Source organism: Cryptotermes secundus, unplaced genomic scaffold, assembly GCF_002891405.2.
Source record: "Cryptotermes secundus unplaced genomic scaffold, Csec_1.0 scaffold2757, whole genome shotgun sequence".
In the NCBI taxonomy this organism is placed as follows: Eukaryota; Metazoa; Arthropoda; class Insecta; order Blattodea; family Kalotermitidae; genus Cryptotermes; species Cryptotermes secundus.
In genome coordinates, this window is record NW_019733375.1 from 36,403 (window position 1) to 52,905 (window position 16,503).

The 16,503-nt window shown below is 40.1% G+C and overlaps 1 protein-coding gene across 2 annotated transcripts in view; it reads left to right on the forward strand.

Moving 5' to 3' along the window:
* The window catches only part of LOC111868153 (probable multidrug resistance-associated protein lethal(2)03659), a gene marked incomplete at its 5' end in the record, with an annotated part of 53,507 nt that overhangs the window by 35,609 nt on the left and 1,395 nt on the right, over positions 1-16,503 (forward strand). For both annotated transcript variants that reach the window (XM_023858580.2, XM_023858581.2), the window contains 8 exon segments: positions 2,063-2,213; positions 5,537-5,643; positions 6,500-6,623; positions 9,234-9,404; positions 10,010-10,137; positions 10,987-11,408; positions 14,760-14,889; positions 16,121-16,231. In XM_023858580.2, the coding sequence (XP_023714348.2) occupies positions 2,063-2,213; positions 5,537-5,643; positions 6,500-6,623; positions 9,234-9,404; positions 10,010-10,137; positions 10,987-11,408; positions 14,760-14,889; positions 16,121-16,231 (1,344 nt within the window).

Here is a 16,503-nt window from a genome sequence, read left to right on the forward strand (position 1 = left end):
CGCTTTGGTGACAGTTTTGAGGGCAAAGTTCCCTGGACTTCTCATCTCGCTTCGAGGTGACATCCCGTGGGCAGCGCACTCACCTGATGTAATGCCCTGTGATTTTTTTATGAGGATACCTCAAGGCAGAGGTTTTTAAACATCGCCCCACAAACCTGGTTCAACTGAAGAATGTTATTTGGCAGGAAGTAGCCCAAATTCTGGTGCACATGTTGGAACGTGCAGAGGGGAACTTCAGAAAACGGTTGTATCAGTGCATAGAGAACAGTGGCCACCACCTTCAAGATATTTTGTTTAAGTATGTTCTTTCATTAGCTAAACATAAATTTTGTCTATCAGCAATAATTTTTCTTTAAAAAAAATGGAAGTTTCTGCACCCCACCCTCTCTGTTAATTTTAAGCAGTGAGAACTGTGATTATGAATTATGAACTCCACATTGTCAATTCACTTGATGGACACTTTTAATGGAATGAGCCTCAGGATTTGTTCCAGTGGAAATTTGATGGTTCACATGAGGGTGCACTATACTTTGAACTTGCAGCATATTATACAGACCCATCCCAGTCAAAAGTCAGGCATGATTAATTTTTAATTAGCTATCCCTGTAACAGGCCATGAGGGACAGTAAGGTTGTGAGATGTAGAGGATCCCACATTTTCTCTAGACAGTTGGCTCACAGATGGTGGTAAGTTTGTCAACTTTATGTGCCGGCTGCCATTTACCCCCCAGGAAGATTTTGGTACTCATTTTTGTTAGAATCGAACCCAGGGCCATAGTTCAGCGGGAAGGATTAGGTAAATTGAGAAAGAAATATCCACCTCATCGGGACAAGAACCTGTGACTTTCCAGCTTGATTAATTTTTAATTAGATTACTAAATTTTGTTTACTATCCATCATAAAATATGTAAAATCAAATGTCTCTGTGGTTTTAGTAAAACTGTATGGCTGGACACTCAGGAAGTATAGAAACACTTAATACTCATTGACCCAAAACTTCTTGTGGCTTTTGAAAAGAAGTGTGCATCTCACTTCTGAAATGAAGTGGAATGATGCTGAACTGCTGAGAGATTTGTAACTTAGTTGTTTTGCAGCTATTGTGCAAGTGTGCAGCTCCCAGTTTGTAATCTGACAGTTATTACATTACATCAGAATGCACATTATTCAGATCTGAATATGTAAGACACACAGATACACACATGTTTTCTTTTAGTATGTGTAATGACAGTGAGCCATGAAACTCAAATATTGATAGCTTATTAATTCTCATTAGTTTGAATAAATATTAACTAACAGTGAACAGATACATGTGAATTTAGTCTTTGTTGAGTGTAACCTATTTAGCGGACCCTATTGAAAAACGTTGATTCATAAAGGAAGAGTTCATTATAGTCTTAATGATTTCGTTTATAATTTGTTCTTTTAATTGCATCAGTTAACGGCACACTGTTTGTGCCCTTAATCACCTTTTTGGGCCTGTGAGGTGTCTAGTAAGGTTGAACAACCAAGCCACATTAAAATAATTTCAAAATATTATTTTTGGCAACAGGTGATTTTAATTGGAGCCTAATTAACTAACTAACTCTGTGGAGTATAGTCCTTCTTGAGGAGCTAACAGTCACTGAAAACCCCACTCTTTATGCAAACCAAGGATTCAATACCATGTTCACAAGCCTGCCATTGACTTCTAACATGGCTGAATTAATTCATCGGCATTTTCTTATGATATGTATTTAAGATCCATTTTAATATTCTTCCATTTCTTTCTGGATCTTCCAGGTTGTCTCTTCTGTTTGTGTTTTCAAACAAAATGCAGTTTATATTGATTATGAACATTTATTTTATTAGTATCCTGCTTATATTTATACTTGTTCAATTGTTTTATGATGGATGAGGTAATTATGGGGTTATGTAGCATCAGATGAGATCTGATAAAATTGTTGTGTGGGGTGGGAGGTGGTAGATGCATGATGAATCACTCATGATCTGTGTTCTGGAACCATCTTCATATGCTTATTGCACTGCTGTGTTCATCTTGTTTCCTTTTTCCTGTTTCCCGGCAGATAGGACTGTCACTGCTCGGTATTATTGTCGTGGTGGCGGTTGTGAATGTTTGGTTGTTGATCCCAGCAGCGGTGATGTTTCTTATTTTCTGCATACTGAGGGTGTATTTTGTGGCCACCTCACGCAGCGTCAAAAGACTGGAGGGAATCAGTAAGTTGACATAAAAATAAATTTATATTTTAGGCATAGTATTGTCACGTGTTGGGTGTATAACGCGACAAATAACTTCACGCCTTATTGGATATGGCGAATTTATTCCACAGTCACTCATACAATCACAAAGTTTACAATCTCACAACTACTGCTATCTGCAGTATTACAAATACTAGACTGCATACTCTTCCCTGGCCAACTCGTAACTTGTAACTAACTCTTGAATAGTCTTCGCTGCTCCTTATTTACCTTCGTTATGGACAACACAGAAAACAGTTATGTAATAGGCACCACTGTTGTCTGATGCCATGTTTGCCAATAGCCTAGCAATGCTGTCAGGAGTTGTTTACGGCTGCATAGCAACCGCGGCATCCCTTGGTCACGTCACCGCTGGTGGGGCAGGGGAAGAAGTGTTGACTTGCCTGTTACCCTAGTAACGACAGTGCTCCGATGGTGGGGGGAGGGGTGTCCTGCATAGCGCAATATGTCACAGTATTTATGCTTTTCTCATCTGCTGACCAAAATCATAAAAATCAGAATATACAAAACTTTAATTTTACCTCTGATTCGGTATGGGTGTGAGATTTGGGCTCTGACATTAGGGGAGGAACATAGACAGAAGGTGTTTGACAGCAGGGTTCTGAGGATATTATTTGGACCAAAGAGGGACAAGGTGACGGGAAGTTTGAGAAAAATGCATAATGAGGAGCTTCATAACTTATATTCTTCTTCAAGCATTATTAGAATGATCAAGTCAAAGAGGATGAGATGGGCACTGCATGTAGCATGTAAAGGGGAAAGGAGGAATGCATGTAAGATATTGATGGGACACCCAGAATGAGAGCGACCATTGGGAAGACCAATACATAGGTAGGCGGATAATATTGAAATGGATTTTACAGATATATGGAGTAATATGGACTGGATTTATCTGGCTCAGGATAGGGATTGGTGGAGGGCTCTTGTGAACATAGTAATGAACCTTCGTCTTCCATGACATTTTGGGAAATTCTTGAGTAGCTTCACAATTGGCAATTTGTTAAGAAGGGCTCAGCTCCATGGCGTTAGTGTCAGTGCTTATTCATCATCAGCATTAATTTGATCCTTTCCTGTATTCGGCCAGTTGATTCCTTCAGCAGGTTTTAGAACAAGTGTTCCCAAACTTTTTCCATTTGGTTTACTCACGTATTGCAAGATCTCTTTCTTGGAACCCTGTCAGGGCCCGTATGAACATACAGAATTACTGGGTTTTTGGACTTTTTCCATTGCCCAGAATTCTAGGAAGTAGAAAAAACAACATTTCCGAAACTGGATGTGTTTCTGTCTTCAATTGAGGAAGAAAGGCACCTACTCAGTTGGGCCCCTTTAAAAGAGCTAACCTCAGTCACTGGATTAACTCCTTTTAGGGGGCCCAACTTAGTAGATGTGTCTTCCTTCCTCAACTGAAGACAGAAACAGATCCAGAAATGTCATGTTTTCTGTTTCCTAGAAACCCAGGTGATGGAAAAGTCCAAATTCCAGTAATTTTCTGTGTTATCCACCATCGTCAGAACCCTTAGAATCTAGCCATATCAACATGTCCTTTCTAATATCTTCTGTGCTCTATAAATTCTGTTATTTCTGGACTTTGCTGTTCACTCTTAATTTCTTCATTCCATTTATGGTCTGAAAGGGTATATCCTGCAGTCCACCAGAGGAAACACATTTCTGCTGACTACAGTCCTCTCTCATCAGTCATTACCCATGATTCACTGCTATAATGTAACATGTCTTAAGTTCACTTGGTAGACAAATGTTATCAGCCACTAGTGAATCATAACTTGATACACAAGTTGATGTAAAAGTAAATTCATATTTTATCCATATCACATTCATTGTTGTCTTATGCATGGGACCATATTGATCTGAATCCAAAGAAGGGTATTTGTATGCTTGAGCTTATCAGTTCATCTTTTCGTATGTGTAATTTCAAATAATCAGCATTGCCTGTATAATTGTTTGCAGCCCATTCATCCTGTTACTTCACACTGAGCCATATCATAGATATATTTTTCAACCTTAATGATTCAAGGGAGAGTAATTTTTTTAGTTGGTTTTAATGAACATGCATTTCATTAGATGGCTTATATCTCAGGATGCTCTCTGTACCATTGCTTTCTCCAGTGTTACTTCGACCATTATCATATACGACCATAGTAACTACCTCAAAAGAGGTGCCATCACCACTGCTGCCCCCAAAAACCACTATCCTCACACCCACTTCAATTACCACCACAGGAATTGTCCTCACCATTATTGTTATTGTATTTAGTTCTTTGCATATGATTGTTAAGTCGCATTTCCTTTGCTGCTTTACTGAGGTTTGCATTGCTTCTCTGAGCACACCTGTGGCTCTCACCCACTGAAACCGTGTTGTCTGCACATGCAAATATCTGAATTGCTTTATTATAAACAGTTCATTTAGTTTCTATCTCCTAATCTCTGACCACCTTTTCTAATGCTAAGTTAAATAAAATACATGACAAAGCACCTCCATGTCTTAGGCCATTGATGTTCAAAATGGTTCTTATTGATTGTTTTGCATTTTAACTCCACGTTTTATGTGTTTCAAAGCTGCTGTTACAAACCCAATTAAGTTTATAAAATCATCCATAGCCTTAAGTAATTTCTCCCTGTTTGTGGTGTCATAGGTGGCTTTGAGACCTCTGGAAAGGTTAAATATGCTGACTCCATATTCCAATGTTTTTTTTCCAGGGTCTCCCTCAGTGACTGTATCTGAAATATTGTGGATTTACCTACTCTGAAGCCACATTGATGATTTCCTGCTGTTTTCCATTCCATAAAGATTATTATTATTATTATTTATTTATTTCATCCATAGCTGTAGAGACTTACAATTGGACATGTCAAATATCAACTACCTCACATCAAAAATAACATAACATTCACACAGTGACTCCATCATGTTGGTTCCTCACTGGTAAATTTTTCTACCCTAAAGATGGAGGCCATACGTTCCTCCAAAACGTTGGTTCATGTAAGATGTGCACAGCGCCACGTCCCAGAAATGGCATTCTTCATAGTCACCACCATGGAAACCTCAACTCAAATAATGATTGTGTTTGATGAATGTGTACACACTGCACCTCTGTTGCAGATACTGACATGTGGTGTAACTCAGCAAAGAGCTCACAGTTTGTGTAAAACATATCATGTTTTATTTCTGTTAACTTCTTCATAGTTGAGGAATAAGTGACCGCCTAAACAGATATGCATTAGCTGAGAAACAGTAAAGCAACTTGCATTTCTTATGTTGGCAGCGAGGAGTCCTGTATTCTCTCACCTCAGTGCCTCACTGCAAGGTCTAACCACAATTCGAGCTCTTGGTGCACAGGCCATGTTGGAAAAGGAATTTGATGGTCACCAGGTAAGTTCATCTTAGTACACTCTTACCTTAGTGAGACCTGGTTTCGTGATGATTCCATGTCAACAACAGCTGGGCCATCACTAAGCAACACCCTTCTTAACATGTCATTCAACAACAGAGGAATTTTTGGAAGTGGTGTTTTCTGTACATTCTGTTCTAAGGCTGTATAACAAGGACAAACAGAACAAGCCAGTACTGAAACCAGGAATAACTGCTGGCAAAGCCAGCGGCAATTTCACTGTTTGACCGACCGGCCATCCGAAACCAGTCAGCTGCAGTTGAGAGTTAAAGAGTTGTGAGCTGGCCACCATCCAGCAAGGACATGAGCTTGGAAGCAGGGGAATGTCTATTTTTTGGAGCTGCTACCCAGCAACCACTGCCGAACAAACAAGACTTTACGCATGCTGTAGTTGTAGTGATCTGGAACGTGCATTTCAGTGAGACTGTGGTAATCCTCTGTAATTAGAAGTTATAAGTGTTCAGTAAATCCAGTTATCAATCCAAACCCCATGTCACTGTGTGTGTGTGCGTGTGTGCGTGCGTGCACCATAGTAATTTGGCCCTTGCACCACGACCATCACTGATCTGTTGTACTTACCCTTTGATTAACCTTTTATTAATCCTGCACTTTGGATGAAATGTAGGACCCTATTTATGGGGGCATCATAATAGTCATTTGGTTCGAAGAAGTACTGGCCCAGGTGATGAACAGTGGTCTCACAGTCACATAGGATAAACAGTTGTTTTCATATGTATGTTTCTTGCGCCATTTGTTGCACTTCCCGTAACTTCTTCCTTAGGTACAGTTGCAGTGCAGATATTGGCAGATCAATAATTTATTGTTTTGTGCTGACAGGACTTGCACTCTTCAGCATGGTATATGTTCATAACAACAACCCGAGCATTTTCTGTGTGGCTGGACAGCACCTGCCTTTTGTACATTATTGTTGTTACATTCAGCTTCTTCATCATGAGTGGAGGTGAGTAGAGTGCCTGCCCTTGTCTGCTATGCATCCAAACATCACGAGAGCATGTGTAACCAATATTTTTACTGTAACTAACAAAACGAGCAAGTCACGTCAAGCGATATTGCATCTGAAGAGTTCAGTTTTCTGGGATACAGCACCATGAAGTTAAGCAGGCTGTAAGCAGAGCCTGCTTCATGCTGGTTTCTTGCTTGGTTTAATCTTCAACCTTGAAGATGGAGATGCCGTGTTCCTCCAAAACATCAGTTGACCTTCAATGGGTTACATGGTGGTATACCACAGGACAGAACTGTTCATAACAGCTGGTGTTAGAACGACATCCTTTTAAATTCATTACTCACTATCATCCAGTCTTGAATCCTGTATCATATGAATTAGAAAACTAATAAATATTAACTAACTGTAGTTCATAGTCACTTAATGGGCCTCTTGTACAGGGTGAATCTCAAATGTGCAGATAAACTTTGGGGGATGAGCTCCAAGTGCCAGAACAAGGAAATGAGTTAATGTAAATCTGGGTCTGCAGACAATTATTTTCCAAGTTACAGCACTGAAGGAACACATTTACAAGAAGTGCTCAAAATATCCTCTGTGAGACAGAATACATGCATGGGCACATCCTATCATGGACTGTTGTACCCGTTTAGAAATCCGGAGATAGTTGCTGATAGTGTGCAAATGTTCAGAGTGTGCTAGTGAAGTGTCTTTGTGTTGTGAACAGAAGTTAAATACACAAGGGATTTGAGTGCCCCCACTGGTAGAAATTCACAAGATTCAAATTAGGTGAGCAGTGGGTCCTTCTCTACCCACACGTCAGTTATGATAGGTACTGCTGAGGACAGCTCATACAGCACTGCTGAAATATGTTGGTGTACCATCATCTATGAACCGCAGCCATTCTCTGACCACCAGTGCTACATCTTCTAGTAGATCAGGCAAACCATTTAGCAGGAGGTCTTGGTAGTCGTTGCCTGTAAGCTGAAGAAAAAACATGCTTCCCTACCAAACTGTCAGCAGCAGTACCTGCCCAAACATTAATGCTGAACTGTTGCTGGTGTATAGACTGGCATACACTATGAACATTATCCTGTGCCCACTGGTGGTGGTTTTGAAAATTTATGAAGGTGTCTGGCAAAACTTAACTCGTCTGAAAAGAGCACTGACAAATGAAAGGAATGCCCAGCATATTGTGGGACAAACCACCGGCACACAGTCTCGGCCTGGACATTCTGCAGGCTTGAGACCATGGATTTATGTAAATGGTTTGGGTACAGCAACTGCCCAAGTAATACTCTTCAGGCTGTCATCTGTGCAACATTTAACCTGTTGCTATTTGTCTCATGCTGGCACTCATGGTCCAGGACATGCTCCTCAGTGCCAAATGTCTGGAGAGATCTGTCTTTCCCAGTTGACAGAAAAAGACTGAATGTTCCAGTCCCTGTTAAGTTGGTGATCAAAGGCGGAAAATGTTACACAGTTTGGATGGGGTTGTGGGAATATTTGTTGGCAGATGTATTTGGCCCTATGACCACTGCCACTTGCATGGCCATAGGTTGCATGTCTACCAGTTCATTAAACAAATACCCATCTGTGCTGTAGTATTCACAGTAACACAGTGCAGGGACTGGGGCTATATTCACTCACACATATGTCATTTAGGACATGTTTATTTTCAAATGTAGGCCTATGGCAGGCTTTTACTGCCCTACAAGAAAGATAAAAGCCACCATAGTTGAGAATGTCAATTGAAATGTTCACTAAATTGCTGGGCTGTAACTCGGGAATAAGGTATTTCTGAACCCACATTTATATGAACTTGTTTTCATGTATGAGTCTGTGGAGTTCATCCCCAGAGTTTGTCCTCACATTTCAAAGTCATCCTGTATAGTTCATTATCATTATCATTTTATTACCATTCAACAATCCATACATACAGATAGTACAACCATTTGGATAAGGAAATTGTCAATTTTACATCTAGTTCTTGTGCATAGGTGACGCTGCTGTGGCTACACCCTCTGTCCAGCCACTTCAGCTCATCTTTGAACAGATTCTTCCAGTTGAATGTGAATAGCCTATTTCCCAGACACTGTAAGTCATCTGTCCTGCCACATCAACATTCTTCCTCTACCTTTCCATATACTGACCTATTTCACACCTCTGAACAGCCACTGGGACTTCTGAGGTTGTTACACATGCAGCTTGCTATGTTACACAAGACATTTGTGTCTCATTGCAACTCTGTATTGGCTTGTTCAGATTTACCGAACTAAATGTCATGATGTCATGCTAGTGGCGCAGCATAGCAAGCCCTGTTTGTGAGCTTGTGCTTTGTAAAGCGTGTCACTGCAGGGCAGACATTTGTATCAGTTTATAAGGTAACCATCATGTAGGGTTTTAAATCTCAGCCCTTAAGTGGTTTGAAGTTTGATATGCATGATATATGACCCAATGAAATGTCATGTATGACATTTCAGGCTTTTAATGCCCTCCATGAATAAACCGTAAATTTGTTTCAGCCTTGTCATGTTCCTCTCCAAGCCACATTAGCCTATGTATTGACATAATAATTATTGGGTTTGATGATTAATATTATGCTTGCAGACCAGTATGGAGGAAGTGTGGGGCTTGCTATTACTCAGGCAGTTACACTCACAGGACTTTTGCAGTGGGGTATACGGCAGTCAGCAGAATTGGAAACACAGATGACATCAGTAGAGCGTGTCTTGGAGTACTCTAGAATTGAAAAGGAGCCTTCACTGGAGTCACCCCCAGGTTGGTGTACACATAAACTTTGCCCTTGCACATGTGTAATATAAGGAACTGTTATGTTATATTGCATTTTTGTAAGAAGAGCCAACTATTGCACTCCTTTTTCGTCACATTCATTGTAAATTACAAGTCCTTTGCTTATTTATTCTACTTACAGTTTTATTTTATAATGTGATCGCTGGTTCTACAAAAATAATAATATATATGATTGGTTTCAATCTCTATGATTGATAGAATGTGCTGAAATTATATTTAGAGTGAATATGTTGTGTAGTGAATACTTCGTACATTAAATGTTTTCTCTAAATAGAGGTTATGCAAAATTATATCAAGATAGTGTTCATTTCATCATAAGACTTACTGTATTTAATTACAGAATAATCCCTTCGCATTACTTACTTACTCACTCATGGAGCTGAGCCCTTCCGGAGGAGCCGCCAATTCTGCAGCTACTCAAGAATTTCCCAACATTTTATGGATCCCGAAGGTTCATCACTGTGTTCACAAGACTGAAGCATTTCAGGCACACTAGGCTTCCTGAGACTGTGAATGTTTATTCTCCCTTAGGATAATTCTGTGGTCTAATGAGTACTGATCATTTATTGCAGGTAGAAAACCAAAAGATGATTGGCCTTCCCAAGGTGTAATAATGTTTGATAAAGTGTTTCTCACCTACTCGAAGGATGAGCCACCTGTCTTGAAGAATGTCAGCTTTGTTCTGAGACCAGCTGAAAAGGTAATATATGTAATCACTACAAAGTTAGGCCCCCATTTGATGTTAGTCAACATAAGATATCTTTCATTCATCATTCAATTTCAGCAATCCCAAGTCTGTAGTCTTGTTGCACTTTGTCGAGTTAATATTTTTGATAATTTGGACTTAAATTCACTGGTCCCAAAATGGAGGTTTTTCTGTGTTCAAGCAATCAGTGAAGAAAGTTATGAAGAAATCTAAAGTCATCAGCTTAACAGTAGTAAGTCTGCAGAAACTTCCTAATAATGTAGTAACGAGGATAAAAAACAGAACTGTTGAAGTAAATTAATAAAATGGCAGTTGAAACATGTTCCTGTTATGCTCAGGGAAAACTCAACAACCTGGACTGTCTTCTGCCACTGTTAGAATATGGGAAGAGGGACAGTAGAATGGGCAGATAAATGGGATTATAAAGCAGGGGAGAAAGTAGATAAAGATGCAAAAGGGATAGAGGAACTGGAGAAACGCAAGTAGTGTAATAGGAACAATATTTGAAGCATCCTCATGACAACTTCAAGTGCCATGGCAACTTAGTGTCGAGAACTTTTATGGGCCTTGTAATATTTAACACAAATATAGAAAGCACTTTAAAATATGCTGTGTTCACTAATTACTAATACCAGCTTTTTCCTTACTGGGCTTTTAACATTTTCAGACATTCCATGAGGAAAGCAGAAAACATTCACATCTTGCTGGCCATGTGACTGGTAGCAAGAGTATGTTAGTCCTCTTCACAGAAGGCATCTAGCAAGAATAAGAATTGTAATTTAAAATTAAACAAGTAAATGATGCATAAGAACTGTGATTTCTTGTCTCTGCTTAAACCTGTAGGTAGGTGTTGTGGGTCGCACTGGAGCAGGCAAATCTTCTCTCATAGCAGCTCTGTTCCGTCTGGCAGACATTTCGAGTGGTCAAATCCAAATTGATGGCATAGACATTGCCTCAATAGGTCTCCATGACCTGCGCTCCAAGATCTCCATCATCCCACAGGAGCCTGTGCTGTTCTCTGGCTCACTGAGAGAGAACCTGGATCCATTCAGCGAGTACTCAGATGCTGCATTGTGGGCTGCGTTAGCCGAAGTGGAGCTGAAGCAGGTTGTGGATGAGTTGCCTGCTGGACTGAGCCACAGGGTGTCAGAGGGCGGTTCCAACTTCAGTGTGGGACAGCGCCAGCTCCTGTGTCTGGCCCGCGCCATCATCAGGAACAACAAGATCCTGGTGCTGGATGAGGCCACGGCCAATGTGGACCCACAGTGAGTGGCACTATACATGTTTCTAAATTGGCTGTTCTGAATTTGTTCTCATTGGCTTTGTGCTGCACTGTAATGATGGTGAACAAATATTGCATTGTTTCAGTGCCAACATGACTGCCAGCCTTGTAGTATTCTTAGATGATGTAATGTTACCTGTATGATAGCATAACTGCACCATATTTGATTTATGTAAAGCTTATTGTTGATATATTTTAGTAAAATTGCCTGCTATTTTTACCAGATGATTAGGCGTTTATGAGGAGTTTTTTTATTGACATAAATGCATCAAATTGTTCATATTGCGAAGTAATGCCTGAAAACCTGAGTAGTGGAGTCAGGAAAGATGGCTATTGCTAGGTAATGGTTGGCTAAATGCGTAGGACCGAACAAGCATCTCTATGACAGTGATTCACTAAGTAGAATTGGTTACCATGGGAATTACAGTGGTTTCCAATACAGCGAAGTTTCGAAAACACAGTAATAGAACGGTAAAACAGGGTGATCTGTATTCTGTTCTCCCAAAGCTATGAAGGGAGGTCAGAGCAGAGCACAGCAAGTAGAGAAGTAGAGCAGTTTGCAGACAAGTAGAATTATGTGTGAGATATCCAGTTGCAGCTGAGAAGCTGTCAGTTGAAGAGAATTCAGAAGGCAGTGGAGTAGTTGAAGTGTTGAAGACATTATTTTATGTGAGTAATTGTAAGAAAAAACCAGTCAATCCATTCATCCGATTTAGAACTAGTTATTTTCGTCACGCATAACCCCACCCCCCCTTACACGTGACAATATTGTCACATGTTAGTAATGAGACACAGTGTTTTGGGTTGGTAATCAGATTTATAGAACACTCGTACCTCATAACTACGAAGGATTATAACACTCTCACTAATTCACGCACTTTACAAATCACTACACACTAAGTCTTCTCAGTTTGCTTTGTCTACACCAGTCATTGCCTGGTAGCTGCTCCCATCAATAGATACTCCTTTGCTTCTGTGCTCATGTCCTTACTGCCTGGCGATCGTCTCACAGCCAACCCATGACAGGAACTGACTCAACTGCCAGACTCAAAGTTGAATGTATGTAGGCCTTCTTGGCCCCTGCACTGCAACCTACAGTGGTCTATTGTGCTTAAACTCAGAGTTACTTTATGACTGGCCATTTACTGCCAGTCGGTTTGTCTTGGTTCCGAGCCCCTTGAGACCCATAACCAGAGATTTTTTTCTACTGAAGCAATCATAGTCCTTATGTAACATCCTCTGTGACGAGAAAATGGGTTTGTCTGTTATGAATATGTATGTATCACACTTATAGACTTACAGCAAGTTACTGAAAATTCTTGCTTTTGCAATTTATACAAGTACTTTGTCAGGCCAGGCTTTGCAAAGCAGATCATGCCTGTCTTATGTATCTTATGCTACAGTGGCAGCATAATTGCTTGAATGGTCATAAGCTTCACCACCATCAAGTTTAAGTCAAGAGTAAGAGTCACTTTTTGACTGTCAGTTTACCACCCATCAGTTCCTCTTGGTGACAAGCTCCTTGAGACTCACAACCAGTAATTTGATTTTGCAACTGAACACTTGCAGTTATTGTCCTTATGTAACATCCTCATTGACTAGAGGATGAGGCTGTCTGCTAGTCCTAACCAGCGCAGTCATTCTAAGGCCAGACTCCTGTGGGACTTGTGACCACATTTTACTGTCTCAGATCTGACACCCCCAAGCAGGAAGGCCAGGTTCCTGTATGTGTATCCCTATGTAACTTTGGCATGAACTGCATAGAAAACAACAGTTTCCAACGATGCTTTGATTGTTAGTGTGTTGGCATGCTGTTGCCTAGCAATGGCTCGCTTCTTTATTTAGCCATTACCACACAACAGATAGTGTTTAAGCAATCATGTTACAATACTATGACAAACTTGCTGAAATTCCAACTGCAGCTATATAAACACATGTCTTGTGTTCATTCACAGTCTTGGGTTAAGTTTCAGCGCACTTCAGACAGTGTGTGTGTGTGTGTGTGTGTGTGTGTGTTTTTTTTGCATTATTCAAAAAATAGGTTCTGATAGGAACTGATCACCACTTTCCTTTGTTGTGTGCATGTGTGCATGCTATTTTCTAGCAGTGATAGGGGAGTCCAATAGACAGGTCTATTCTGGCTCCACTGTTCCAGCTTTCAGACATAAGGGGAGGATACAAAGACAAGGTTATCTCTTGAGCCTTTTTTTTTCTCAAAAATAAGGAAAGTAGACTAAAATCAATCAATCATGAATTTACATTCTCATGAAGAATTCTAGCATTGTTGCCTGCTTCATGCTGGTTTCTTGCTTGGCTTCTTGTTCACCCCTGAAGATGGAGGCAACATGTTCCTCTGAAACACTGGTTGACCATCAACAGACTACATGACATTATATCCCAAAGACTGAACTTCACTGCTTTGAAAACCTTAAATGCTGCTTACATCTTGATGTTCATATACAGTATACAAGGATTACATATTTTGATTATGAACCTGATAGATAATTAGGCATATAACATATTTGTTGCATGTGGTGGAATTAGGCCTGTGCTCTAACTGTTACATAGCACACCACAAGATGCTGCAGTACAGATTTTTGTGTTGCAGTTTAAATGTCCACTTTTTTAATTTGTCTGTTGAAATATTAATTAAAATATAAATGATCATTTGTATAAAAATATTAATATATGTTTAAAGCAGCTTAATTTATGTGACATATTACTTCATAAACCATGACACACTGAATTACTCCTGTGACACACTAATTAAGTTGTGAAACTCACTGCTCTAAGCTGTACGTTCTCAGCTGATGCTAAAATTCAGCTGTCCAAGTATCACCTACATTGATTCAGGTGGTTTGTGATTTATTTAATGACATCAGTGCCTCGAACTATACTGCACTGAATGGAGGGATAATCAGTTAATAATGAATCAGAAAGGATGCAGAAGAAGTGGTTTTGGCCTAATTTCAGGTATTATCCTGGCATTTGCTCAAGGATCTGAGGAAACCACAGACAGCCTCAGGAAGGATAGCCAGTCTCAATGTGAAGATTTGAACCCAGGATCTTCCAACTATGAAGCAGGAGTACAGACCTCTCCGCCACAATATCCAATGGTTGATTTAGGTGCTCAGGACATATGCAGCCTGATTTTGTGAAATTAGTATTACGTCTTGGTCTTGTAATTCCAGTACAGAATGTCATAACTCATGCAGACCCATCAACTTTCTCAAAAGTAACTGGCTACAACTTAAAAATGCATTTCTACTTTTGTCATTGGAGATTCCTGCAGTTGGAAATAGTGTACATGAACATTGTTTATCTGGTTGTCCAGGACTGATGAATTGATTCAAGCAACAGTTCGTGACAAGTTTGCTGACTGCACAGTGTTGACTATCGCCCATCGTCTGCACACAGTTATGGACAGCGACCGTATTGTTATCATGGATGCTGGGCATGTTGTGGTGAGTTGGCAGCTTCCTTCCATGTGTATGGGTCCTTGATGTACACAGTGTCCCAGAAATAAGTACATAAAAGTGGAAGGTGATCGCTATGGTCTAAAGTAGGTTATAAAATATGGATATGGAAATACTTCCATAACAGATCACAGCCATTCAAAGGTGTTGCAGCAGCAGTAGGGATTAGAATGTTGATTACAGAACTAGTGTATGCTAGGGACACTTTGCAAGGGGATTGAAGTTTAGAGTTGATATGAGTGTCTCCTTTGTCTTTCATCACTGCCACCTTCCCCAGTGAACAAGTAAACACACGGTTCCCTGCAACAGTAGGGCTGTAGAACTCAAGCTCTAGGAGTAGCTTCATTAATATCATAGCAGAATACACCTTTGATTGAACATTTGTCAGACAGATGTTGTCAGTAACAAAAGAGTTGTGTTCAAGAAATACTGCAGCAGTTGACTAAAAATGTAGTTACATTGACCGGAGGCAACAGCAGTGCGTGTGTACTGCTGCTTATCTTTACTACATGTAGTAAAGATAAGCAGCGGCACGCACACGGAGCCTACACAGAATAACACCTGTACAGTGCTGAAAACAAGAAGTAGCCACTGCAGCACTATAGACGTGGAGTGAGTAACCCTGAGAATTTTAAATTTTAAAATTTGGAAGAAAAAAAAATTTAAAGGAATTTTCTAAAATTGGAACTGAAGATTTTAAAAGTGCCAGTTCATCAATGTCAAAATTGACGTGTGTGGGTGACAGAGATGATGTACAAATCAGACAAATATGAGCGAAGTAGATCCTGTTAGCCAGTTGGGAAGACCTGTGTGTTTTTTAAATTTTAAACTGGGTGCAGTATAACAGCTACGTGAGTGTATACATCTGATGATGGCCGTTTGCGGCCGAAACATGTAGTGTAGAAGAAAGCAAAACGAAAGACCTACAATAAATTGTAGCACTTAGGACGGAATTTATAACATATATCGTATATAGTGTAACAGGATGCTTAAATATAATATCCTAGCAGATATACTGGGAATTCTTCCACTCACCATTTTGACTGATACCTGGATCTCATTTCTGAGAAATTGGGTTGCATGAAGTTCATTCACTGACCTGACACATCAGACCAAAGCCCTTAAAATACTCTACAGCCTAGAACGATGTGGCTTTAGCATCTTTAATCATGTGTTGGTGTTATGCCCTATTAAAGAATTTGTGTCTTTTCCCATGTAGAAATTTGACCATCCACACTTGTTACTGACAAGCAAGCATGATGTCCTGTACCAGATGGTGCAGCAAATGGGGCCAGCCATGGCAGAGTCATTGTGTAAGATGGCACAGGCAGTGAGTACTTCTGTTGTATGGTACCTTTGTTACTAATTTTGTTCAAGCTTGTGCTGAGTCTGGGATTACACACATACATATATGTACATAGGGTGGATAAAAAGTAGTGGCAGCACCTCTGTACTTACCTGAGCTAAACACACTTACATTCCTTCAATATAATCACCCCGCATGTGTACCACCTTCTGCCAAATTTGTGGAAGGTGTCATACACCATAAGCATGTCCACTTCCCAGCAGTGACCGCCCTATAGCACGAATAATCTCCTCTCT